Below are 25,762 nucleotides of genomic sequence, written 5' to 3' on the forward strand. Positions count from 1 at the left end.
GAACAAAAGAAAATAAAAAGTCTATATACAGTGAGTGCAAATGAGGTAAGTTAAGGAAATAAATAGGACATTGTGGCGAAGTAATTATAATATAGCAATTAAACACTGGAATGGTAGATCGGCAGAAGATTAATGTGCAGGTAGAGATACTGGGGTGCAAAGGAGCAAGATAAATAAAGATACCAGTATGGGGATGAGGTAGGTTGATAGATGGGATCTATAAAATGCTCTGACAGCTGGTGCTTAAAGCTAGTGAGGGAGATGTGAGTCTCCAGCTTCAGAGATTTTTGCAATTCGTTCCAGTCATGGGCAGCAGAGAACTGGAAGGAAAGACAACCAAAGGAGGAATTGGCTTTGGGGGTGACCAGTGAGATATACCTGCTGGAGCGCGTGCTACGAGTGGGTGCTGCTATGGTGACCAGTGAGCTGAGATAAGGCAGGGCTTTACCTAGCAGAGACTTGTAGATAACCTGTAGCCAGTGGGTTTGACGATGAGTATGAAGCGAGGGCCAACCAACGAGAGCGTACAGGTCGCAATGGTGGGTAGTGTATGGGGCTTTGGTGACAAAACAGATGGCACTGTGATAGACTGCATCCAGTTTGTTGAGTAGAGTGTTGGAGGCTATTTTATAGATGACATCACCGAAATCGAGGATCGGTAGGATGGTCAGTTTTACGAGGGCAGCATGAGTGAAGGATGCTTTGATTGCAATATAGGAAGCCGATTCTAGATTTAATTTTGGATTAGAGATGCTTAATGTGAGTCTGGAAGGAGAGTTTACAGTCTAACATGAGGTATTTGTAGTTGTCCACGTATTCTAAGTCAGAGCCATCCAGAGTAGTGATGCTGGACGGGCGAGCAGGTGCGGGCAGCGATCGATTGAAAAGCATGCATTTAGTTTTACTTGCGTTTAAGATCAGTTGGAGGCCACGGAAGGAGAGTTGTATGGCATTGAAGCTCATCTGGAGGTTAGTTAACACAGTGTCCAAGGAGGGGCCAGAAGTATATAGAATGGTGTCGTCTGCGTAGGGGTGGATCAGAGAATCACCAGCAGCAAGAACAACATCATTGATGTATACAGAAAAGAGGGTCAGCCCGAGAATTGAACCCTGTGGCACACCCATAGAGACTGTCAGAGGTCCAGACAATAGGCCCCCCAAATTTGACACAATGAACTCTATCAGAGAAGTATTTGGTAAACCAGGCGAGGCAATCATTTGAGAAACCAAGGCTGTTGAGTCAACCAATAAGAATGTTGTGATTGACAGAGTCAAAAACCTTGGCCAGGTCGATGAATACGGCTGCACAGTAATGTCTCTTATCGATGCCGGTTATGATGTTGTTTAGAACCTTGAGCATGGCTGAGGTGCAACCATGACCAGCTCTGAAACCAGATTGCATAGCGGAGAAGGTATGGTGGGATTCGAAATGGTCAGTAATCTGTTTGTTAACTTGGCTTTCGAAGACCTTGGTAGGTAGGATAGATATAGGTCTGTAGCAGTTTGGGTCTAGATTGTCACCCCCTATGAAGAGGGGGATGACCGCAGCAGCTTTCCAATCTTTCGGAATCTAAGACGATACAAAGGAGAGGTTGAACAGGCTAGTAATAGGGGTTGCAACAATTTCGGCAGATAATTTTGGAAAGAGAGGGTCCAGATTGTCTAGCCACATAGGTTGCATCTCAATTGGCACCGTATTCCCTATATAGGGCACTACTTTTGACCAGTTCCCTATATAGGGAATAGGGTGAGGAGTAGGGAATAGGGTACCATTTGGTGCAGACATTGATAGAAAAAACATCCAAACACCAACGACTGGTGATTAGTGTAAATGTGGGTCGGCAGGCATCAGTGTTACATGGTCAGGGGTGGTGTGTGAAGTGAACCTAGGCAGTCCACAGGTAACTCAAACCAAATGTGTTTTTAGCTGGATGGATCCAGAAGTGATGGAGCCAAGAGGAAATCATGTCAGAAGTACATAATGAGGTGTTACGGATACCAGTATTCGGTGTGTCTGTGTGTATCCTGTGTTCTTTTCTCTCTTTCTCCCCTCACAGGTGAAAATCATCACTCCCCAATCAATCATCAATCAGAAGACACACCTCCTCCTGTTTTCCTACCCTATCACAGTTCCTTTCCCTTGGTTTAAAAACCCTGTCAGTTGTTTGCTCTTGAGCTCAATCTCTATGTAAATGCCATGTCTGTAGGTCTCTGTGTTTCACTCTCTCGGTGTGTATTAACCTCTCTTTTGTTTGAGCACCTCCATAGCACTTTGTCATCACCTGTGAGTATTGTTTTGGTTATGGTGTTTGTGTTTGATTGCTGGTGGGAAAAGGGGAAACCAAGACAAGTCGCCCATGGGCATACACTACCCGTAGGTAGACTTTGTTAAATACACTAGTTAGAACTGGGCGGACCACCCACTGTATTTTTGGTTAGTTAGTTAGCTGTTGTTAAAGTAGGCTCGTCTAGCTTAGGTTTTTTTTAATACTCATTGTTTCTTTCCTTGGGTCCAGCTCAGCCCCTTTTCTTGTCCCCCCTCCCCCATTACCATGTGTTTTCAAATAAACATTGAGTTTGACGGTAGATTTCAGTTGTCCTGGTTATTTCGTTCACACTTTTGCTTTGTCACTTATAATTTGCATGAGTTATGTTACGGGTCTCATTACCATCCCCCTTAGACTGTCGGGCCAAAAAGGATCTGTAACATGAGGCCAGTGGCATGAAAGAAAGGTGTGTATGAAGCAGATACAACAGCTAGGACGTTGGAAATGCAAATGTTGAAGCCACTTAAGGGATTGTTTTTTAGGATGGATCAAAAACAAGTGGATTCAAACACATAAAACCATGAACATAGTAGTGTAATAAACTTGCTGTTGTTCCACCAGCCTAGCGTGTCAGTGGAATAGGCCTTCAGACAGTGACCCCAGAGGGAAGCCCCTATTATTGCACGAATAAGGACTCTGTCCACCTGGAGCCAGATATGAGAGGAGAGATGATTACATCTTTCTGTCAGACATCAGACAGGGTCAACACTGGGCAGCACAGATGGCCATCTAACTGTCCCTGAATGACCAGAACGTATTCTGTGCTGTGCTGTGTGTGTGTGTGTGTGTGTGTGTGTGTGTGTGTGTGTGTGTGTGTGTGTGTGTGTACACGCCACACTGAGCCAAAGGTTCTTTGATAATCAGATGTCTGTTGGGTTCAGATGCATTATCCAACACCCAGAGGAGTTCTGTCTCTCTGGGTAGGGTCCTGCACTGAACAGTAAGCCACATTATTCACAAATGGAGCAGCCTTCAAATGAAATGACAAGAGAGAAAATCCATGGGCACTTTGAGGGAATACATACTGTAATGGTATTCCACCATTTTGTTTCAGTGGGGCTTTAGCATCCATCTCTTAAGCCTACATTTCATTAGGATAATAAAATTATTTAGGTAAACTCATCTCAGTATTCCATACATTTCAATAAAGTCTAGATTAAATACATACTACAAAAGATTGCTGTCTGCGATGTCCTAATTTTGCTGGCTATTACTGAAAGCACCAGTCCTATAACATGATCATCTTAAAATAAACACCTCAGGGTTGACTAAACAGCATCATATTGGAGGGCTCGAACCTGATTTACTGTACATTACTGTGTGTGTGTGAAAGAAACAGGAGTAATTCTGATCCAGCATGAAAACAGACAGACACAGATACAATAAACAGATTTGAGGTTTATCATGTTAGTAGGGAAGGATGGGAGATGCAGGCAGCATCCTAAATAGCACCCTACTCCCTATATAGTGCCACTACTGGTCAAAAGTAGTGCACTGTATAGGGAATAGTGTGCCATTTGCCACAAATTTCACTTATTCAACCTACTGACATTGTCACCCATCCCACTAACATTCACACAACCTTCTTTTCAGCTTTAAACCTTGGCGTTGTCAAGGTAAATAAGAGCTTCAAAACCTTTTTAGGACTGGAACTAAGCTGTATAAAACACCAACAATTCAGCCAGAACAGTGAAGACAAAGACAATGGCCACGGAGGTATACTCTCCCACATTCAGGCAGGATTAGAGCTGCACAATTCCAGTAACTTTTCCCAAATTCCCAGGTTCTCTCTAAATGGTAATCAGGAGAGAATCAGCAGGAAATCCAAAACCCTCCAACCAGGATTTCTGGGAAACCTAGGTATTTTTGGAAAGTAAGAGGGATTTTGCAAACCTATACAGGATTTCTATATAAGCATAGAGTCCAGTCCTGCCTCCCCAGAGGTTGTTGGCCAGGAAGGATCCCTGGATTAGGCAGAGAACAGAAAGGCATGTCTCCCCTATAGATTGACTAAGAGATGACACGGTCACAGAAGAGCAGATAGGAGATGACAGTAGTTGATCGTTAAATTCTACAGCCACATATTTAAACAGTCACTGATATTACCAAATACAGCACACAATGGTTTACTGAGTAAAGAGTAACGACTCTGTAATAAACCATTAATTACAGTAATGGGTCCAAGAGTGCATCAGCTATACATTCGGTCTGCGTCCCAAATGCCACCGGTACTTCAAATATATTGCCCTACTTTTGACCAGACCCCATAGGGCACGGCAAAAGTAGTGCACTATATTGGAAATAGGGTGCGATTTGGAACGTTCCTATATACCAGATTGATAGATAATCAGCAGATAAAGACATTAGCAAGAGGTCAAACGTTGGATTATAGTTTATCAAATGAACGTATCATTTTAAATGACAGATGAGGTTTGTGTGTAGTGTCTACAGCTTATTCAGCCTGCTGTTTTAGTAACACTATTTCAACCACAGTGACTTTCTCTCGACACATTCTTACCGATTTCACGGTTTCTCTTAACAGTTTGTTTTTCCACAACACCTATTCTTCCCCCATCATCGTAGGTGGTAGAATCTGTGGCGTGTATGTGTGTGTGTGTGAGAGAGAGAGGCTCGAGGGACTCCTGTTGGGTATCTGAAAGCCCTCTGTCTGAATAAAGGGGGATTACCAGTGTGTTTACCCACGTTTTATGTGGGAATTAATTGCCCTCGGACGCACGTGCACACAGCCCCACCCCCGAGTGGTCCCACATTCAACTGCCTTTTCTATTCATCTGCAAAGCTGAGCAGACGGATCAAGGTTGAAGTGCCCCCCCGTGGTGTGATGTTACTCACTCTAGGGCCTTATCAGGCTCCCAGAACCTCATTATACATCCCAAATGTTACTAGTGCACTACGTTAGACCAGACACTATATAGGGAATAGGGTGCCATTTGTGACTGCCTCTCAGATGCTGCTTGGCTCGCTGTTTCATATAATGCTTCGGGTGTGTTTGTGACTGCCTCTCAGATGCTGCTTGGCTAGCTGTTTCATATAATGCTTCGGGTGTGTTTGTGACTCGATGTGACCACTCCTGTATGTCGCTTTGCTCCGAGGGAGTTTTCTTACAGGCCTAACTGAACACAATAGAGCAGATTCAATAATAACAGCCACAGAGAAGGGGAATCAAATCACATAAGATCCCAGAGGGAGCATTCAACCAGGTTCTCTATTCTCCTGGAGGGGGATGACACAATACAGACACAGGAGATAATTCACTAGTTTAAACTCCATCATGTGATGGAACACTGCATTTCAGGCATTCACGATATATACACCAATGAAAGCCCACCTCTCTTGAACACATTAAAGGGGCAAACAGGGATTGGAACATCCTTTTTTGGACAGGGGGTATTTTTGATCTCATGGATGGTCTATGAATTTGAGAGTTGTTACATTACTTCAGCCCAGTTCCTCAGCTGTTTACCAAAAAAGTGTTGGGTGACCGCTTTGTTGCTGTTTAAATCCCAGAATTCTCCCAGTGCTCTCACTAAAGTAGACTACATTGTTATGGCCAACACAGTTGTTGCCAAGTACATAATTGCATTTTCAGTCTATTTGGGGGCTTAAGACTTACAAGGTTATGACAAATGTTACCAGATGTCAAATTTGAACTCAAGACCTTGTGAAATATACACAGTAATTGTGGGAAAAGGTTACTGAGATAAGTTTGGGCTTTGCACAATATTTTTTTTGGCAGACGGAGGGGGCAAGTAGGACCAACCACAATATCCAGGAGAGGTTATGCAATTTGGCAGAGGACCATGAAGGACTAGCTCACAGAGAGAGAATATTCTTAACTTACAGCTACGGTACCATCAATACAATAAATATAGCACCCCTACCACAATAACAATGTCTGCACAACAAACAGAGTAATTTCAACATAAATAATTTTATTTCACTAACTCTACAAATCCTTTACCAGGCAGCCCATACTAGCCCAGCCATGTTGCAGTTACATACTGTAGGCTAATACACAGTACCAATGCCTATGAACTCCACAGAAAGCTCTATGCTGTTTCAACTATGTTGCACCAGTATGGTTGCGTCTCAAATGGAACCATATTCCCTATATAGTGCACTACTGTTGACCAGGCCCTGGTCAGAAGTAGTGCACTATATAGGAAATAGGGTGCCATTTAAGACTCCGCCTGTCACAACAATATGATTGAGTTGACAGAAGTCAGTCATGGTTCTCAGGGTGGGGGAAATGGCTGACTTCTCCTCTGGGTTTCATGAAGCTCCTGGCAGACTAATTTTACGCTGCACAGTTAAATTGAAAGTTCTGATGGTCCGCAGTTTTGCAAGCAACTACTGTAGGCAATTAGAAAATGAATTCCACTGCATGTTTATGCAGCTGCAGGTTTGTTTTCCTTCTCTGCCAAGCAGACAAAAAGGGCAATGGGTGATGTTCCAGCTCTAAGAGGAATGAAAGAGGGAGGAGACTAGTCCCCAAACTGCACTATTCTGGCTTTCACATTCAGAGACAAACAAGGGCAGTTTAGAAAGCACATCACCCCTCACATACAGGGTATGACTGTCCAATGTCCACCATTATCATAGTAACACATACCGTAGGTCTTAGTGCCATGGACATGAGTAGATATTATATTGTGGGTCACATATCAATAATTAAATCAGTCTCTCAATCATAGCATTAGCCCTGAACTACAAAGAGTAAAAAACCCTGACTTCAACTATCAAAAAAGGGCTTAGTAGGTGGGCGTGGCAATGGGCGCGGTCGGCCCGGTGGAATTTTAGTTAACATTTTTAGAGGCCCCCACATTGGCGGTGTAGAGAATTTCCCGGAATTCTACACCTTTCTCCATGGAGCTGAATCGTTGTGGTGCATCATGAACACAAACATGAAGTCCTTGACTGTTTATTGAACAAGTGCTCTATGATATTGCTAGTCTCGTTCAACAGCAGCAGTGCATGGTAATGCTATTCACTTCTTCACACATCCTTGCTCTAGAACTACAGGTAACTGCCAAAATAAAGGAAACACTTGAGTAAATGAGGGATACAAAGTATATTGAAAGCAGGTGCTTCCACACAGCTGTAATTCCTAAAGGTAATTAACATCCCATCATGCTTAGGGTCATGTATAAAAATGCTGGGTAGGCCATTATTTATTTTGGGGACCATGGCTATGCCCTAATAGGATGACAATGCCCCCATCCACAAGTGATCACTGAATGGTTTAATTAGCATGAAAATGATGTAAACCATATGCCATAGCAGTCTGTCACCTGATCTCAACCCAACTGAACACTTATAGGAGATTCTGGAACGGTGTTTGAGACAGCGTTTTCTCGTGGAATAATGGTATCGCATCCCTCCAATAAGAGTTCCAGACACTTGTAGAATCTATGCCAAGGTGTATTGAAACTGTTCTGGCTCAACACCCAATTAAGACACTATGTTGACACTATGTTTCCTTTATTTTGGCATTTACCTGTATAACAGAACACTAACACTGTGGCAGCACAATAATTTACAAATCAATACTACATACAGTATTAATAATATACACACTGCTGTGAGTATAGGAACATGTGAAATAACACCCTGTATTCTCTTTGGCTAAAGAAATCACAGAATTCATTCTGTAATACGCTTCAGGCATACAGACTTACAATTTAATACTGGGTCTAATATTGGGATGCATTTTATGAACATGCAATAAGAGTGAGTAAGTGAAAATGTAGAAATGTTGCCTCCCTTTCCCCCAGGACCAAGGTAATCACCAGCGGGTCCCTGTCAGTAGAGGTGATATTTAACTGCCTTTCATTCCTGTGGTTATTTTCCTGGGGTGAGGTGTGTTGACTGGACTAAGACACTTCAGTGCAACAGTGTTTGGCCTAGCGTTACCTAGGCACAGCAAGATACTATTTTACCTATAAAGGAATGAGTTCTTCAACATCACCAGGGCTTGAATGATGGTCTTTAGCACGATGAATTGGTCCATAAAAACAACGTACCAGGCAGAAGTGCTAGTTGATAGTAATAGTAATTATTGATAGTGGTATTACTACCTCTCTTCATCAGCCCCGGGTTCAAAGACAAACCCTGCCCATCTGCCACTCCTGGCAGGATTGAGAAAATGGCCAAAGTATTTAAACCCAGCTCTGCCCCTTATAGCGTAGGACCGACCCTCGGCCCCCTACCTGTCGGCGGAGGGAGGGCGTCCATTTGCGTTGCGGGCCTTGCCGACTTGTGTGTAGAGGGAGGAGTCTTGGTGGTGGTGGTCGTTGTCTCGGGAGCTCTGGGGACGGCTGTGTCCACTGCCCAGGGACGTGTCCAGGGGCCCGATGCCGGCATAGGGGTGCTCCTCGTCTCGGCTCAGGTTGATGTCCAGGATCTCAGCGTAGTCCCTCTCCCGTGCCTGCCGCTCCCGCAGCTCCCGGGTCTTAAGCTGGATCCTGGAGGAAAGGAGACACGGAATGTTTCTTCATGGATTCAAAAGGAAAACAGTGGATGACACCCTCTTGAAATCAAATGTAATTGACACATGCACTGAAAGCAACAGGTGTAGACTTTACTGTGAAATGCTTACTTACAGGCCCTTTCCAGACAATGCCAAATTAAAAAGAGCATTTGCACAAAAGGAAATAGTAACAATAAAATAATGAGGCTATATACAGAGTATACCAAACATTTGCACCCCCCTTTTGCCCTCAGAACAGCCTCAATTCGTCAGGACATGGACTCTACAAGGTGTCAAAAGCATTCTACAGTGAAGCTGGCCTATGTTGACTTCAATACTTGCCACAGTTGTGTCAAGTGGGCTGAATGTCCTTTGGCTAGTGGACCATTCTTGAAACACATGGGAAACTGTTGGGCATGAAAAACCCAGAAGCATTGCAGTTCTTGACACAAACCGGTATGCCTGTCACCTACTACAATACCCCTTTAAAAGGCTATTTTGTCTTACCCATTCACCCTCTGAATGGCACATATATCTCAATTGTCTCAAGGCTTTAAAATCCTTCTTTAACCTGTCTCCTCCCCTTCATCTACACTGATTGAAGTGGATTTTAAGTGACATCAACAAGGGACCAAAGCTTTCACCTGATCAGTCTATATGTCATGGCAAGAGCAGTTCTTCTTTTTTTATATACTCACTGTACAAGGACTTCCAGTACAGTCAATGTGCTGGGGTACAAGGTAGCTGAGGTAAATGAGGTAATATGTACATGTAGGTAGGGGTAAAAGTGACGAGGCAATCATGATAGAAGATTATAAACAAATAAACAGAGTTGCAGCAGCATGTGTAAACAGTGTGAAAGAGTTTAAAAGTGTGTCTGTGTGGAGTCAATATGCATGTGTATGTTTTGTGTGTGTAAGCATATGTAGTATCTGTGTAGACCAGGGGTGTCAAAGTCAAATGGACGGAGGGCCAAATAAAAAATTTAGCTACAAGCCGAGGGCCGGACTGTTCGAATGTTCATTGAAAAATTTTTAAATGACGCATATAGTCTAGTGAACCTAATTGAACCTACTGAAAACCTAACAAATATATTCCAATATGATCAGATAAATAAAGCAATATTTTCTTATGGCTCTGTCAGTAATCTTTAATTTTCAACAGACACAAAAGACAAATTTCCTTTATATAAAAATCCCCATAACATGAACATTAAATGAAAGAAACCGGTATTCAAGGCACCATCAGTAGCCTATATTTTCTATTTTAGCAAAAGTGGGCTAAATTTACTTCAAAGAAAAAAACAATAATAGCAATTTTCTATCATCCACTCAACTGAAATATTTTTAAAATATAATTGGATTGAAATACAATAAAATAAAGTGCAAAAATCTATTAATCAAAAACAACACTTTGTTTAAGGAGAAGTAACATGCAGTGAAAACAAATATTAAACTTTAACTTTTAAACTTGAACTGAGTAAAAACTCTAAATATGTGATTGCACAGTAATGTTCACTTGTTTGAGGTTGAGGGTGATACTTGGTGGTGTCCCATCTTTTCCACAAGTTCATCAATGTTCGGGTAAGGCTCTGAGCTGAGGAAATCCTCAGAATTGAGTGGAGGTGTTCAGCAGTAAGTCGACTTCTGTGTGATGTTTTGTTCAGGTTCATCAAAGAAAAAAGTTGTTCACACAGGTATGTGCTGCCAAACATAGACAACGTTTGAGCAGCCTGGATGCGCAGCTGGGGCATTGTGTCGGGGAGGAAACGGGCGAACTCCGCAGCACCCACTGCCGCATATTTTGCCCTCAGTGCATCATTGCATTGGAGGTCAATCAACTCCATTTGGAGGTTTGGTGGTGAGCTTTCCACGTCAACAGCAAATGGGTTACCGAGCAGTTCCAACCTGCTTTTTTGTGCTTCAAAGTCAGCAAATCGGCGTCGAAAGTCAGCGGCAAGCATACCTATTTTATCAGCCAACTGTGCGCTCGGGAACGCACTGGTAGAGAGCTTCTCTTTCATGGTCTGGCAGCTGGGAAAGTGGCTCAAATTTTCTTTCCGCATCTGCGTCTCCCACAGAGTCAGTTTGGTTTTAAATGCCTTCACTGTACTGTACATATCAGAGATGACATGATCCCGACCCTGCAGCTGCAAGTTCATTGCATTCAGATGACTCGTAATGTCACACAGAAAAGCCATTTCACACAGAAACATTTCGTCTCGGAGTTGTGTTGTGTCTTTCCCTTTGCTGTCCAAGAACAGACAAATCTCCTCACCTTCCGTTTTGCCATTTTTGATGGGTATCTGAAAGTTAATTTTACTGTGATGCTGACGACTGCTGTGCCAATAAATATTGAAATGAAGCAGCCTACTGCTCGGTGCGTCACCGTTGCATTGTGGGAAATGTAGTATTGGTGCGTGTAAAAGATCTGCGGGCTGCCGGCTTGCTGCGGTCTGCGGGCCGGTTCTAATAATAAATCAAGATCATCCCAGGGGCCGTAAAAAACCTTCTCGCGGGCCGGATGTGGCCCGCGGGCCTTGACTCTGACATATGTGGTGTAGACTGTGTGACTGTAGAATGTGTGTGTGAGTAGAGTCCAGTGGGAGTGCATAGAGCCAGTGCAAAAAATATAAAATCTATGCTAATAGTCCGGGAAGCCATTTGATTAGCTGTTCAGTGGTCTTATGGCTTGGGGCTAGAAGCTGTTCAGGAGCCTTTTTTGTCCCAGACTTGGCGCTCTGGTACCGTTTGCCGAGCGGTATCATAAAGAAAAGTCTATGACTTTGGTGGCTGGAGTCTGACAATTTTTAGGGCCTTCCTCTGACACCGCCTGGCATATAGGTCCTGGGTGGCAGGGAGCTCGGCCCCAGTGATGTACTTGGCCGGACACACTAACCTATGTAGCGCCTTGCGGTCGGATGCCAAGCAGTCGCAATATCAAGCGGTGATGCAGCCAGTCAAGATACTCTCAAATGTGCAGCTGTGTAACTTTGAGGATCTGAGGGCCCATGCCAAATCTTTTCAGCCTCTTGAGGGGGAAGAAGCATGGCCGTGCCTTCTTCATGACTGCGTTGGTGTGTTTGGACCATGATGGGTCCTTTGTGGTTTGGACACTCGACCCGCTCCACAACAGCACTGTCAATGTGAGGGGGGGCGTGCTCCGACCTAATTTCCTGTAGTCCACAATCATCTCTCGTCTTACTGACATTGAGGGAGAGGTTGTTGTCATGGCACCACACTTCCAGGTCTCATCGTCATTATGGATCAGGCCTACCACTGTTGTGTCGTTGGCCAAGGTAATTATAAGTCATGTGCTGCCACGCGGTCGTGGGTAAACAGGGAGTACAGGAGGGGGCTAAGCACACATCCCTGAGGAGCCCCTGTGTTGAGGGCCAGCGTGGCAGAAGCACTGTTGCCTACCCTCACCAAACGGCCCATCAGGAAGTCCAGGATCCAGTTACAGAGGGAGGTGTTAAATCCTTAGCTTAGTGATGAGCTTGGAGGGCACTATGTTGTTGAACGCTGAGCTGTAGTCAATGAACAGCATTCTTACAAAGTTGTTCCTTTTGTCCAAGTGGCAAAGGGCAGTGTGGAGTGCAATAGCGATTGCGTAATCTGTGTATCTGTTGGGGTGGTATGCGAATTGGAGTGGTTCAAGCGTGTCTGGGACGATGGTGTTGATGTGAGCCAGGACCCGCCTTTCAAAGCATTTCATGGCTATAGATATGAGTGCTACGGGGAGATAGTATTTAGACCAGCTACCTTGGCATTCTTGGGAACAGGGACTATGGTGGTCTGCTTGAAATATGTAGGTATTACAGACTGGGTCAGTGAGAGGTTGAAAATGTAATTTGCCAGCTGGTCGGCGTATGCTCTGAGTACACAGTCCTGGTAATCAGTCTGGCTCTGCGGCCTTATGAATGTTAACCTGTTTAAAGGTCTTACACTCTATCGGCTACGGAGAGTGTGATCACAGTCATCCGGAACAGCTAGTGCTCTTATGCATGGTTCAGTGTTGCTTGCCTCAAAGCGAGCATTGAAGGAATTTAGCTCGTCTGGTAGGCTTCCTTATATAGTGTACAGCTTTTGACCAGAGCCCTATACAGTGAATAGGGTGCATTTGAGACAAACATGTTTACATCCTTATTGTAAAAGGCGGCTGCACCTTCTTTCTATAACACTTATGTATTTTTAAACCCTCGTGTAAACTTTCCACTGCTGCAGTGAAATAGTTAGAAATTCTGTGGCGGTCTGAGTAGGCTACCTTGGGAAGGGTGGAGAAGCAGAAACTTTAACCTAATCAATGTCTGATGTGTAATGGCAGTTCCTTTCCCAAGGATCAGTTGGGATTTGCAAATCCGCCGGTAAAACACATATTGATTGGTCAAGGCCAGAGGCTAGAGAAAATCCACCTCTAATTGACTGTCTGTATGAATTTACTCGTCAGGTGAGGGTCAGGGCCTTCTCTTCACAGCTAGACAGAAAAACAGAATTGTTTAGTGCATCCTAAATGGCACCATATTCCCCATATAGTGCACTAGGCCTGGTCAACAGTAGTGCACAATATAGGGAATACGGTACCATTTGTGACACCAACAAGCTTCTGTCTGGTGAATCAAGTGCCCGGAATATATTATGTATATCTCTAATCCCACTTTCCTTTCATTCAGTATGTTTTATCATTATTGTGTAGCTTTTACCACCAAGCAAGGGTGTAAAGTACTTAAGTAAAAATACTACTTAAGCTATTTTTGGGGAGTATCTGAACTTGACTATTTATATTTGACAACTTTCACTTCACTAAATTCCTAAAGAAAATATACTTTTTTCTCCATACATTTTTCCTGGCACCCAAAGTCCTCGTTACATTTTGAACACTTGGCAGGACAGGAAAACGGTCCAATTCACACATCCCTGATCACCTGTATGTCCTCTGATCTGACGAACTCACTAAACACACATGCTTTGTTTATAAATGATGGCAGTGTTGGAGTGTGCCCCTGGCTATCCTTAAATCAAAATAAAAGTGCCGTCTGGTTTGGTAAATAAGGAAATTGACATTTTTTTATACTGAAGTATATTTTAGCAATGACGTTCACATTTGATACTTAAATAACTATTCAACTTTTTGGGTGACCAGACAAAATTCACAGAGCAATGTGAGTTATAGATTGATCACTACTTGAAAACAAGTCTAAGAAGGGGTAGATCTGTTCTATGTGCACTATTTCTATGCTTCCCGTTCTTTAGTTTTGCATATTTTACTTTTGGTTTTGTACACCAGCTTCAAAACAGCTAAAACAACAACATTTTTGGTTATTGAAAATATATTTCACAGTGATTGATGGTACAATGATTCTCCACACTATACTAGCTTATTTTGTAACAAACTGAAAATTAGCTAACTATTAGAGTTCTAGTAACCAGAATATGGCAGAACTATTTCTACTTAGCGCAACTAGGTATATTTAAAACCTAATACTTTTACTCAAGTAGTATTTTACTGGGTGACTTACTTGAGTCATTTTCTATAATTTCCTCAAGTACGCCAATTGGGTACTTTTTCCACTGCTGTCACCAAGGGACATCACATTATTGTTACACAGCGAACACAATAGAACATTGTTCTGTGTGGAAAATGAGGAAAGGTCTCTCACCAACCCTGGTTCTTATGCCATCTACTACCCCCTCCTTCCCTAGTGTAGTACCCATTATAGCTCCTAGCCACCTACTCTTTGCCAAATAGAGATATTTCCATCTCTCATCAGGGCCAATCATTAAGACCTGGGAGGGTTTCCTCACAGAAACATGTCAGGGCTGAGGCCATTGTTTGGTCCTACGGTTAACTCAGTCCTTCTTTCTGGCTGGCCCACTTGGATAGAGGCTCAGGATTATGACATGTGTTGACACTTGCTATTCTCAAGATAGAATATCTCATTTGAATGGATTGGGGAACAATTAGCATTTTTGTGGTACAAGGTAAACAGAGCTTGAATTTGAGGAAGACGATTCAGCTGTAGTGGTTCTTTCAGAAGATGTCGGGATTGAGATCGTACAGGCTTTCATGTCAAGGCAGCTGCTGTTGTAAGGAGACAAATTCATTCCGTCGGTCTAGCTAGCCTGATTAGAACATAGCATTGGTGACCCCTTTACCTCCCTTCCATGGAAAGGCTTCTGAGGGAGCAGATTGCCATGTCTGCCCTCATCAGCAGCACAGTGTTTCCCATCACTAGCTTACTACACTCGCAACACAAACCTTGTTTTCTCCAGGTTTAAAGAAAGATCTCTCAAGGGCCCGTTTCCTTCTGGTAATGTAGATCTTCGCTGAGTCTACAAACAAGCTTTAGAGTGTCTTCACTCAGGGCAGGCTACAGTGCTAATGTGTTATAAGAGGACTTTGTTTCTTAAAATCCTAAACATAATATTATTCAAAAGATTGCTTAGTCTATTCATCTCAGCGACTGCCTAGAATATGTGATGAGCTCTTTTCGAGCTCATCAGGGAAATATTACTGCCTTTATGGGGAAATATTGTCCCGTATAATGACTATTTTATTTCACAGTTAAATGGAAAACTCTTTTCTTTGACTTACCATTTCATTATGCATATTTCTTGAGGCATAATTATTTAGATTTCCCTGTTGAGTGCTAGACGAGGCAAACCTGTCTGTCCTCCTTTCTCTTTCCCTCGTTCCCCGGCAGTAAAGAGGCCCAGAGAGAAGCAAGAGGATGATAATTGCTAGTTTAAAGGTTGATAATTGGCGTAGCTGTAATTATGTGCTCGTTGAGGTACTCCCTCCTTGCACTTAAAATGAATACCTTAGCTGTTCACCACGGAATGGTCTGTAGGGAGAGGGGTGGAGGAGTAGGTAGATAGCACACTGAGAACACAAGTGTTTCATCTGGATAAGAAACAAAGCATGATTGATGATACACCCACACTGACTTACTGTAACTCGAGATCCATCTAGAGATTAGTATTGAATGTGATCAAATATGTACAGAGGACATTTTGTGTTTAATGCAGAGACCTATGTACCACAGTGATGCAGATATATACTCCTTGACCAAAAGTATGTGGATACCTGCTTGTCGAACATCTTTATTCCAAAATCATGGGCATTAATAAGGAGTTTGTTCCCCCTTTGCTGCCATAACAGCCTCCACTCTTCAAGGAAGGCTTTCCACTAAATGTTGGAGCATTGCTGTGGGGACTTGCTTCCATTCAGCCACACGAGCATTAGTGATGTTGGGCAATTAGGCATGGCTCACAGTCGGCGTTCCAATTAATTCCAAAGGTGTTGGATGGGGTTGAGGTCAGGGCTCTGTGCAGGCCAGTCAAGTTCTTCCACACCGATTTCTACAAACCATTTTTGTATGGACCTCGCTATGTGCACAGGGGCATTGTCTTGCTGAAACAAGAAAAGGCCTTCCCCAAACCGTTGCCACAAAGTTGGAAGCACAGAATTGTCTACAATGTCATTGTATGCTGTGTGTTACGATTTTCCTTCACCGGAACTAAGGGGCCTAGTCCGAACCATGGAAAATAGCCCCAGACCATTATTCCTCCTCTACCAAACGTTACAGTTAGCACTACGCATTCGGGCAGGTAGGTAACCCAGATTTGTCCGTCAGAATGCCAGATGGTGAATGAAGCGTGATTTATCACTCCAGTCCATTGGCGGCAAGCTTTACACCAGTCCAGCTGACACTTGGCATTGCGCATGGTGGAGTGCGGTGGCCCCGCCATGGAAACCCATTTCAGGAAGCTTCCGACGAACAGTTGTTGTGCTGACGTTGCTTCCAGAGGCAGTTTGGAAATTGGTAATCAGTGTTGCAACCAAGGACAATGAGTTTTATATGCTACATGCTTCAGCACTCAGCGGTCCCGTTGATATACAGTGCCTTGCGAAAGTATTCGGCCCCCTTGAACTTTGCGACCTTTTGCCACATTTCAGGCTTCAAACATAAAGATATAAAACTGTATTTTTTGTGAAGAATCAACAACAAGTGGGACACAATCATGAAGTGGAACGACATTTATTGGATATTTCAAACCTTTTTAACAAATCAAAAACTGAAAAATTGGGCGTGCAAAATTATTCAGCCCCTTTACTTTCAGTGCAGCAAACTCTCTCCAGAAGTTCAGTGAGGATCTCTGAATGATCCAATGTTGACCTAAATGACTAATGATGATAAATACAATCCACCTGTGTGTAATCAAGTCTCCGTATAAATGCACCTGCACTGTGATAGTCTCAGAGGTCCGTTAAAAGCGCAGAGCATCATGAAGAACAAGGAACACACCAGGCAGGTCCGAGATACTGTTGTGAAGAAGTTTAAAGCCGGATTTGGATACAAAAAGATTTCCCAAGCTTTAAACATCCCAAGGAGCACTGTGCAAGCGATAATATTGAAATGGAAGGAGTATCAGACCACTGCAAATCTACTAAGACCTGGCCGTCCCTCTAAACTTTCAGCTCATACAAGGAAGACTGATCAGAGATGCAGCCAAGAGGCCCATGATCACTCTGGATGAACTGCAGAGATCTACAGCTGAGGTGGGAGACTCTGTCCATAGGACAACAATCAGTCGTATATTGCACAAATCTGGCCTTTATGGAAGAGTGGCAAGAAGAAAGCCATTTCTTAAAGATATCCATAAAAAGTGTCGTTTAAAGTTTGCCACAAGCCACACCAAACATGTGGAAGAAGGTGCTCTGGTCAGATGAAACCAAAATGGAACTTTTTGGCAACAATGCAAAACGTTATGTTTGGCGTAAAAGCAACACAGCCCATCACCCTGACCACACCATCCCCACTGTCAAACATGGTGGTGGCAGCATCATGGTTTGGGCCTGCTTTTCTTCAGCAGGGACAGGGAAGATGGTTAAAATTGATGGGAAGATGGATGGAGCCAAATACAGGACCATTCTGGAAGAAAACCTGATGGAGTCTGCAAAAGACCTGAGACTGGGACGGAGATTTGTCTTCCAACAAGACAATGATCCAAAACATAAAGCAAAATCTACAATGGAATGGTTCAAAAATAAACATATCCAGGTGTTAGAATGGCCAAGTCAAAGTCCAGACCTGAATCCAATCGAGAATCTGTGGAAAGAACTGAAAACTGCTGTTCACAAATGCTCTCCATCCAACCTCACTGAGCTCGAGCTGTTTTGCAAGGAGGAATGGGAAAAAATTTCAGTCTCTCGATGTGCAAAACTGATAGAGACATACCCCAAGCGACTTACAGCTGTAATCGCAGCAAAAGGTGGCACTACAAAGTATTAACTTAAGGGGGCTGAATAATTTTGCACGCCCAATTTTTCAGTTTTTGATTTGTTAAAAAATGATTGTGTCCCACTTGTTGTTGATTCTTCACAAAAAAAACACAGTTTTATATCTTTATGTTTGAAGCCTGAAATGTGGCAAAAGGTCGCAAAGTTCAAGGGGGCCGAATACTTTCGCAAGGCACTGTCTGTCTGTCTGTCTGTCTGTCTGTCTGTCTGTCTGTCTGTCTGTCTGTCTGTCTGTCTGTCTGTCTGTCTGTCTGTCTGTCTGTCTGTCTGTCTGTCTGTCTGTCTGTCTGTCTGTCTGTCTGTCTGTCTGTCTGTCTGTCTGTCTGTCTGTCTGTCTGTCTGTCTGTCTGTCTGTCTGTCTGTCTGTCTGTCTGTCTGTCTGTCTGTCTGTCTGTCTGTCTGTCTGTCTGTCTGTCTGTCTGTCTGTCTGTCTGTCTGTCTGTCTGTCTGTCTGTCTGTCTGTCTGTCTGTCTGTCTGTCTGTCTGTCTGTCTGTCTGTCTGTCTGTCTGTCTGTCTGTCTGTCTGTCTGTCTGTCTGTCTGTCTGTCTGTCTGTCTGTCTGTCTGTCTGTCTGTCTGTCTGTCTGTCTGTCTGTCTGTCTGTCTGTCTGTCTGTCTGTCTGTCTGTCTGTCTGTCTGTCTGTCTGTCTGTCTGTCTGTCTGTCTGTCTGTCTGTCTGTCTGTCTGTCTGTCTGTCTGTCTGTCTGTCTGTCTGTCTGTCTGTCTGTCTGTCTGTCTGTCTGTCTGTCTGTCTGTCTGTCTGTCTGTCTGTCTGTCTGTCTGTCTGTCTGTCTGTCTGTCTGTCTGTCTGTCTGTCTGTCTGTCTGTCTGTCTGTCTGTCTGTCTGTCTGTCTGTCTGTCTGTCTGTCTGTCTGTCTGTCTGTCTGTCTGTCTGTCTGTCTGTCTGTCTGTCTGTCTGTCTGTCTGTCTGTCTGTCTGTCTGTCTGTCTGTCTGTCTGTCTGTCTGTCTGTCTGTCTGTCTGTCTGTCTGTCTGTCTGTCTGTCTGTCTGTCTGTCTGTCTGTCTGTCTGTCTGTCTGTCTGTCTGTCTGTCTGTCTGTCTGTCTGTCTGTCTGTCTGTCTGTCTGTCTGTCTGTCTGTCTGTCTGTCTGTCTGTCTGTCTGTCTGTCTGTCTGTCTGTCTGTCTGTCTGTCTGTCTGTCTGTCTGTCTGTCTGTCTGTCTGTCTGTCTGTCTGTCTGTCTGTCTGTCTGTCTGTCTGTCTGTCTGTCTGTCTGTCTGTCTGTCTGTCTGTCTGTCTGTCTGTCTGTCTGTCTGTCTGTCTGTCTGTCTGTCTGTCTGTATGCATATAAAATTGTTACTACAGTAAGTCACATCAGATTTATTCATACAAGTGTTTCCTATAGGTCTGACCATAATAATTTCTGGGTGTCTCAACTCTCGGTATTTCATGACAAGATCATTAACATATGTATAGCAATGCCTTATGATCTAAATATATTGTGAATTGATTCACCTTGCAGTATATTTCCGTCTGAATCCATAATTTGCAACACTTATTAGCCGAGAGCCAAAAGCAGAGGGAGCTATTTTGTTGATGTGAATTTATAATGGCAGTCCCTTTGATTTGGTCTCCATGTCCAAGTGATTGGCTGTGCATCAGCACTGTAATGACATGGTACGTAGAAATGGAAGTGTTGTGATGAGTGTGATCATTATCACCCACAGCCAGGGCACTAAATATCTGGGCTTCAAAAGAAGCTCTCATGTCAATGATTGCCCCCAAAACTTTCAGTCCTTTAATAGAGGGTAAATCAAAGGAAACACTCAGTGCTGCAGTAGGGTGGTGTACATCAAGCACCAACACACTCCCTCTCTCTATTTTTAGTTGCATCCCAAATAGCACCCTATTCCCAATATAGTGCACTACTTTAGACCAGGGCAACTATATAGGGAATAGGGTGCCACTTGGGACTTTCACCCTGTCTCTAGCATATGTGTGAATGTAGCTTTTAGTTAACTTGTGGGATCCCAGAAAAGGATGTAGTCTTTGAGACAGGGGCAAGTAAGACAGGCCGGGGAATTAAGACAGAGCAGGCTCTTTCAGTGAGGCTTCCCAATATGTTGACCCTTGAACTTTCTTTGGTTCCTGGTAGAAATAGAAAAGACGATGTGACCGACCAGAAAGCCCTGTTATAATGGCTTTAGTTGGGTTTAGCATCAATGGTACATTTCAGGGACAGCCATGTCTTGTGCAATATCCTATTTGACCTCAAGTAGTATAATTTACTGTATGATGCCTGTATAACTAAGTACTACTAAAAACACCATTTTAATTTTGAGGAATCCACGGTTGTGTCCCAAATGCAGTAGTTGGAGAGGAGAGGAAGCAGCATAAGTACACAAGAACATGTCATAAATAGGTGAGAACATCACAATATTCAGTTGCATTTTGTCAAACCAGTTATTACTCAACATTATAGGGTGTTATCAGAATGTGAATAATCGCCCTCAAAACTGATATCTGAACTTTCTAATAATGTGAAATACAAGTGTTAAATACCATGTTTTAGGGGCAGTGATCATGCACCTAAAACATGTACAGTTGAAGTCAGAAGTTTACATACAGCTTTGCCAAATACATTTAAACTCAGTTTTTCACCATTCCTGACATTTAATCCAAGTAAAAAATCCCTGTCTTCGGTCAGTTAGGATCACCACTTTATTTTAAGCATGTGAAATGTCAGAATAATAGTAGAGTGTGATTAATATCAGCTTTTATTTCTTTCATCACATTCCCAGTGGGTCAGAAGTTTACCCACACTCAATTAGTATTTGGTAGCATTGCCTATAAATGGTTAAACTTGGGTCAAACATTTCGGGTAGCCTTTCACAAGCTTCCCACAATAAGTTGGGTGAATTTTGGCCCATTCCTCCGGACAGAGCTCGTGGAACTGAGTCAGGTTGTAGGCCTTCTTGCTCGCACGCGCTTTTTCAGTTCTCCCCACAAATTTTCCATAGGACTGAGGTCAGGGCTTTGTGATGGCCACTCCGATAACGTGACTTTGTTGTCCTTAAACCATGTTGCCACAACTTTAGAAGTATGCTTGGTGTCATTGTCCATTTGGAAGACCCATTTGCGACCAAGCTTTAACTTCCTGACTGATGTCTTGAGATGTTGCTTCAATATATCCACATCATTTTCCTACCCCATGATGCAGTCTATTTTGTGAAGTGCACCAGTCCCTCCTGCAGCAAAGCACCCCCACAACAGGATGCTGCCAACCACGTGCTTCAAAGTTTGGATGGTGTTCTTTGGACATTTCTCCAAGAAGTACAATCTTTGTCCCCATGTGCAGTTGCAAACCGTAGTCTGGCTTTTTTTATGGCGGTTTTGGAGCAGTGGCTTCTTCCTTGCTGAGCGGCCTTTCAGGTTATGTCGATATAGGACTCGTTTTACTGTGGATATAGATACTTTTGTACCCGTTTCCTCCAGCATCTTCACAAGGTCCTTCGCTGTTGTTCTGGGACTGATTTGCACTTTTCGCACCGAAGTACGTTCATCTCTAGGAGACCGCGTCTCTGTCCTGAGCGGTATGACGGCTGCGTGGTCCCATGGTATTTATTCTTGCGTACCATTGTTTGTATAGTATCTTCAGGCGTTTGGAAATTGCTACCAAGGATGAACCAGACTTGTGGAGGTCTACCATTTATTTTCTGAGGTCTTGGCTGATTTCTTTTGATAATCCCATGATTTCACGCAAAGAGGCACTGCGTTTGTAGGTAGGCCTTGAAATACATCCACAGGTACACCTCCAACTGACTCAAATTATGTCAATTAGCCTATCAGAAGCTTTTAAAGCCATGACATAATTTTCTGGAATTTTCCAAGCTGTTTAAAGGCACAGTCAACTTCTGACCCACTGGAATTGTGATACAGTGAATTATAAGTGAAATAATCTGTCTGTAAACAATTGTTGGAAAAATTACTTGTGTCATGCACAAAGTAGATGTCCTAACCGACTTCCCAAAACTATAGTTTGTTAACAAGACATTTGTGGAGCGGTTGAAAAACTAGTTTTCATGACTCCAACCTAAGTGTACGTAAACTTCCGACTTCAACTGTATGTATGTATGTATGTATGTATGTTCAGTAATACGCTTCGGCATTTACAACCTGGTGCCCAAATGACTGACACATTGCCCTCCTGCCCTATCCTTCATTAGACTGAGTTGAGCTCGTGTCCTGGGGTTTGTCTAGTGTGTAGCACCCCCCAACGCCTTTCAGCACATTACGCTTGTATTCGTGTGGGATTGAATCCCAGTCCCACCACAAAACATCTATTTTTTACCTGTCCTGTCAGTCTCTATAACAATAAAACATTATTACAAAATGGTGTGTGTAGACAGACACTGACCTCTCCTGCTCCAGTCTCATCCTCAGTGTTTCTTCCTCTGAGGCTTGCAGCTCTTCCGGCCTCCACTTGCTTGACCCTTTACGCTCAATTTTCTCTCCGTCCTTGCGATGTTTACCAAACCTGAAACATAAATGGGATCAGCAGACAATTTTACCGAAATGGCTTCGATTTGGGTATTTCTATGTGTGCATCCCAAATGGCACCCTATTCCCTAACGCACTCCTTTTAACCAGAGCGCTATTGGATCCGGTTAAAAGTAGTACACTTTATAGGGAATATAGAATATATTGCCATTTGGGACACATTCAAACAGTTCCCCCAGAGATAATAACTAGTAAACTACTAATGGTGATCAACTCTGCCACTCTCTCCAACTTACTTCTGATAAAAACTCAAAATGTTAAGCTCTCAACTTTTACATTCTACTTGACTGAGTTTTCCTAGGCTAACTCAGAGGGAAATTGGCCTGCAGAGTCTCAGAGTGAGAAACAGAGCGGAGCGAAATACAGCAGGGGGAGGTCTATTGCCTGATTAATTGATCAACAAATGGCCTCAAATGTAGCAAGTGGTTGACAGTGATGTGTCGGTGTTAATATTGAGAATTGTCCTATCTATCACAGAGACAGCGGGTGACAGTTTCTCTTTCCACGCCAGTGGCTTCCATTAAGTCTCCTTAAACACCAGCCACGTCCCAATATTAATTTGGACTCCAAAATGGTACCCTCTTCCCCTTATAGTGCACTACTTTCAACCAGAGCCCCTATGTATCTATGGAATAGGGTGCCATTTGGGACACAGTGGAGATTTATGACAGGAGGCACTAGTGAAACTTTGAGATGAGGACATTCATCATGACAGAAGGGCATTTAATATTCTTAATATTCTGCGCACAGAACCCTTATCACTTCTCTGCTCACGAGTTCAACACCATTGATAAGATGGGAATTTACAAGAGATATTTGAACTAAAGAAGCAGGCGACTTGAGACTTCAAGTTCAACAGCTCTGAGAAAAAGCGTCAACAGAGAGAAAGAGAGCGGGAGAAAGAGAGAAAGGGAGAGAGACTGCATTGCTTTATATATTTGCGGTCAAGTTATTTTCTCAGATAAAGAAAGTCCATGAGAAGATAACGACGAGCCACGGCAGTTTAACATCAAACGACAGAGATATGAGATGGACAGACAGGATGCATTGCAATCACATAAGACGCATTTCAAATTGATCTTGATGTGTTAAGGTCTGGCTTGACAGTCTGACTATAGCACAGCTCGAAACCTTTCATGAGTTACAGTTCTCCACTTTACTACACCGTAGCATTGAAAAACCAACCATATTGACAAATCCACATGTGTGTGTGTGTGTGTGTCTGGGCAGTGGCCATTTTGAAGAGGCTGCAGATTGGGTGTTGCTTTGAGTCCAAGTGCTGATTGGTGTAGAGTAGGAGAGGGAGGATGCTGTGGTCTGATGGTAATGAGGCTTTGATTGGGCTGCAGTGTGTGTGTATGTGCGTGGAGCCCAGAGAACTGAGAGGGTCAGCTCTGACTAGCCTCTGTCTGGTGTCTCTGTTTAGAGAGCGACTAACAACACACTCCAACCAGACCTGTGTTAAAAAGTATTCAAAGTTATTTCAAATACTTTATCTGGGCTTGATTAAAGTGTGTGTGTGTAACTACTGACAGTGCTCAGGTCAATAGTGATTCTAATTTTCCCTGCAATTATAGCAGCCAAACAATTCAAGCTTCCAGAAACCTTTAAGCCAAACACATCTGATCTGCATGTCTGACAGGAGCTCCTTATTATTTTACACAATCGGCATTCTCTGTCAGAACCACTTTTGTACACTACTTTTACTAAATAAGTAGTGCACTATATATAGCGAATAGGGTGCTATTTGGGACATAACCTCGGTCAAAACCACCAGGAATAAATAATGTATGCATCATTGGCATCTCAGAGACCATCTCAGACAATGAAAGGCATGTATGTGTGCGTACGCGTCCTACCTGAACATGTCTCCCAGGCCTTTCAGCATGCCTTTCTTAGCCTTGTTCTTGCTGTCCTTCTCTTTGTCCTTCTGTTTCTTTTTGTCATTCCCTCCCTTGTCCTTCTCGTCTTCATCGGTGCGGTTGCCATTGACCAGCGGTCTCTCGGTGTTAGGCAGTGGCGTCAGATCTGCCACGGTGGACACAGAGTCGCGCCCGGACCGAGAGCTCTCCTCGGTGTCCTCCTCCACTGGACAGACAGTAACAGAAAGTTTTATATTGCTGGAATCTTTAAAGAAGAAATGGTCTTTGAATCTTTGATCTTGAATCCTTACTTTTAATACACACAGGTAACTTGAACTTTAGCATTAATTGTGTGTAGATATCAATGGAAGATGAGAGTATGTGTGAAAGAATTTGGCTTTTGGTTAGCTAATATTTCTATCCAATATAATTATATCTTACATGTCTCCTGAACTAAGATCTGTCCAATAGATGTCTATCTTACGGAGGTACACTACCATTCTAAGTTTCTTGGCAACTTCTCGCATTGGAATAGCCTTCATTTCTCAGAACAAGAGTAGACTGACGAGTTTCAGAAGGCTTTGGTTTCTGGCCATTTTAAGCCTGTAATCGAACACACAAATGCTGATGCTCCAGATACTCAACTAGTCTAAAGAAGGCCAGTTTTATTGCTTCTTTAATCAGAACAACAGTTTTCAGCTGTGTTAACATTATTGCAAAAGGGTTTATTAATGATCTATTATCCTTTTAAAATGTAGATATTCTATTAAAAAAATGTTTTTAAAAAATCGGCCATTTCTAGCAACAATAGTCATTTACAACATGAGCAATGCCTACACTGTATTTCTGATCAATATTATGTTATTTTAATGGACAAAATTATTTAAAAAATTCAAAAACAATGACTTTTTTTTAAAGTGACCCCAAACTTTTGGACACTAGTGTATGTCCAACAGAAGTCTATCTTATGGAGATTTGTCCAACAGAAGTCTCTTACATGTCTCCATGTCCTCATCGTCATCCTCTGTAGCGGCTGGCCTGTCGTATGACTTGTCGATGGCAGCCCGGAAGCTCTCATTGCAGCCCCGCCCTCTGATGATGCGTGGGCGTGGCCTGTGGAAGGGCATGTCACCGTTCAGCGTTACCTCGGCAACGGCTGTCTGTAAACTCTCTAGAGAGCTGGACTTCTTGAGGCCTAAGAAAGGACCCACGTCCCTGGTGGAAGACCCTGGGGAGGAGCAACAGTATCAAAACTTACTCAT

The 25,762-nt window shown here is 43.2% G+C and overlaps 1 protein-coding gene across 9 annotated transcripts in view; it reads right to left on the bottom strand.

The window, feature by feature from the left end:
- Positions 1-25,762, bottom strand: part of pard3ab (par-3 family cell polarity regulator alpha, b) — a 233,326-nt gene that overhangs the window by 45,227 nt on the left and 162,337 nt on the right. For all 9 annotated transcript variants that reach the window (XM_064992607.1, XM_064992604.1, XM_064992605.1 and 6 more), the window contains 4 exons: positions 25,498-25,728; positions 24,498-24,726; positions 22,496-22,615; positions 8,558-8,812 (listed from right to left, as the gene is read on the bottom strand). In XM_064992607.1, the coding sequence (XP_064848679.1) occupies positions 8,558-8,812; positions 22,496-22,615; positions 24,498-24,726; positions 25,498-25,728 (835 nt within the window). The remainder of the gene's footprint in view (positions 1-8,557; positions 8,813-22,495; positions 22,616-24,497; positions 24,727-25,497; positions 25,729-25,762) is intronic.

The sequence above is a fragment of the Oncorhynchus masou genome, chromosome 17, assembly GCF_036934945.1.
Source record: "Oncorhynchus masou masou isolate Uvic2021 chromosome 17, UVic_Omas_1.1, whole genome shotgun sequence".
NCBI lineage: Eukaryota > Metazoa > Chordata > Actinopteri > Salmoniformes > Salmonidae > Oncorhynchus > Oncorhynchus masou.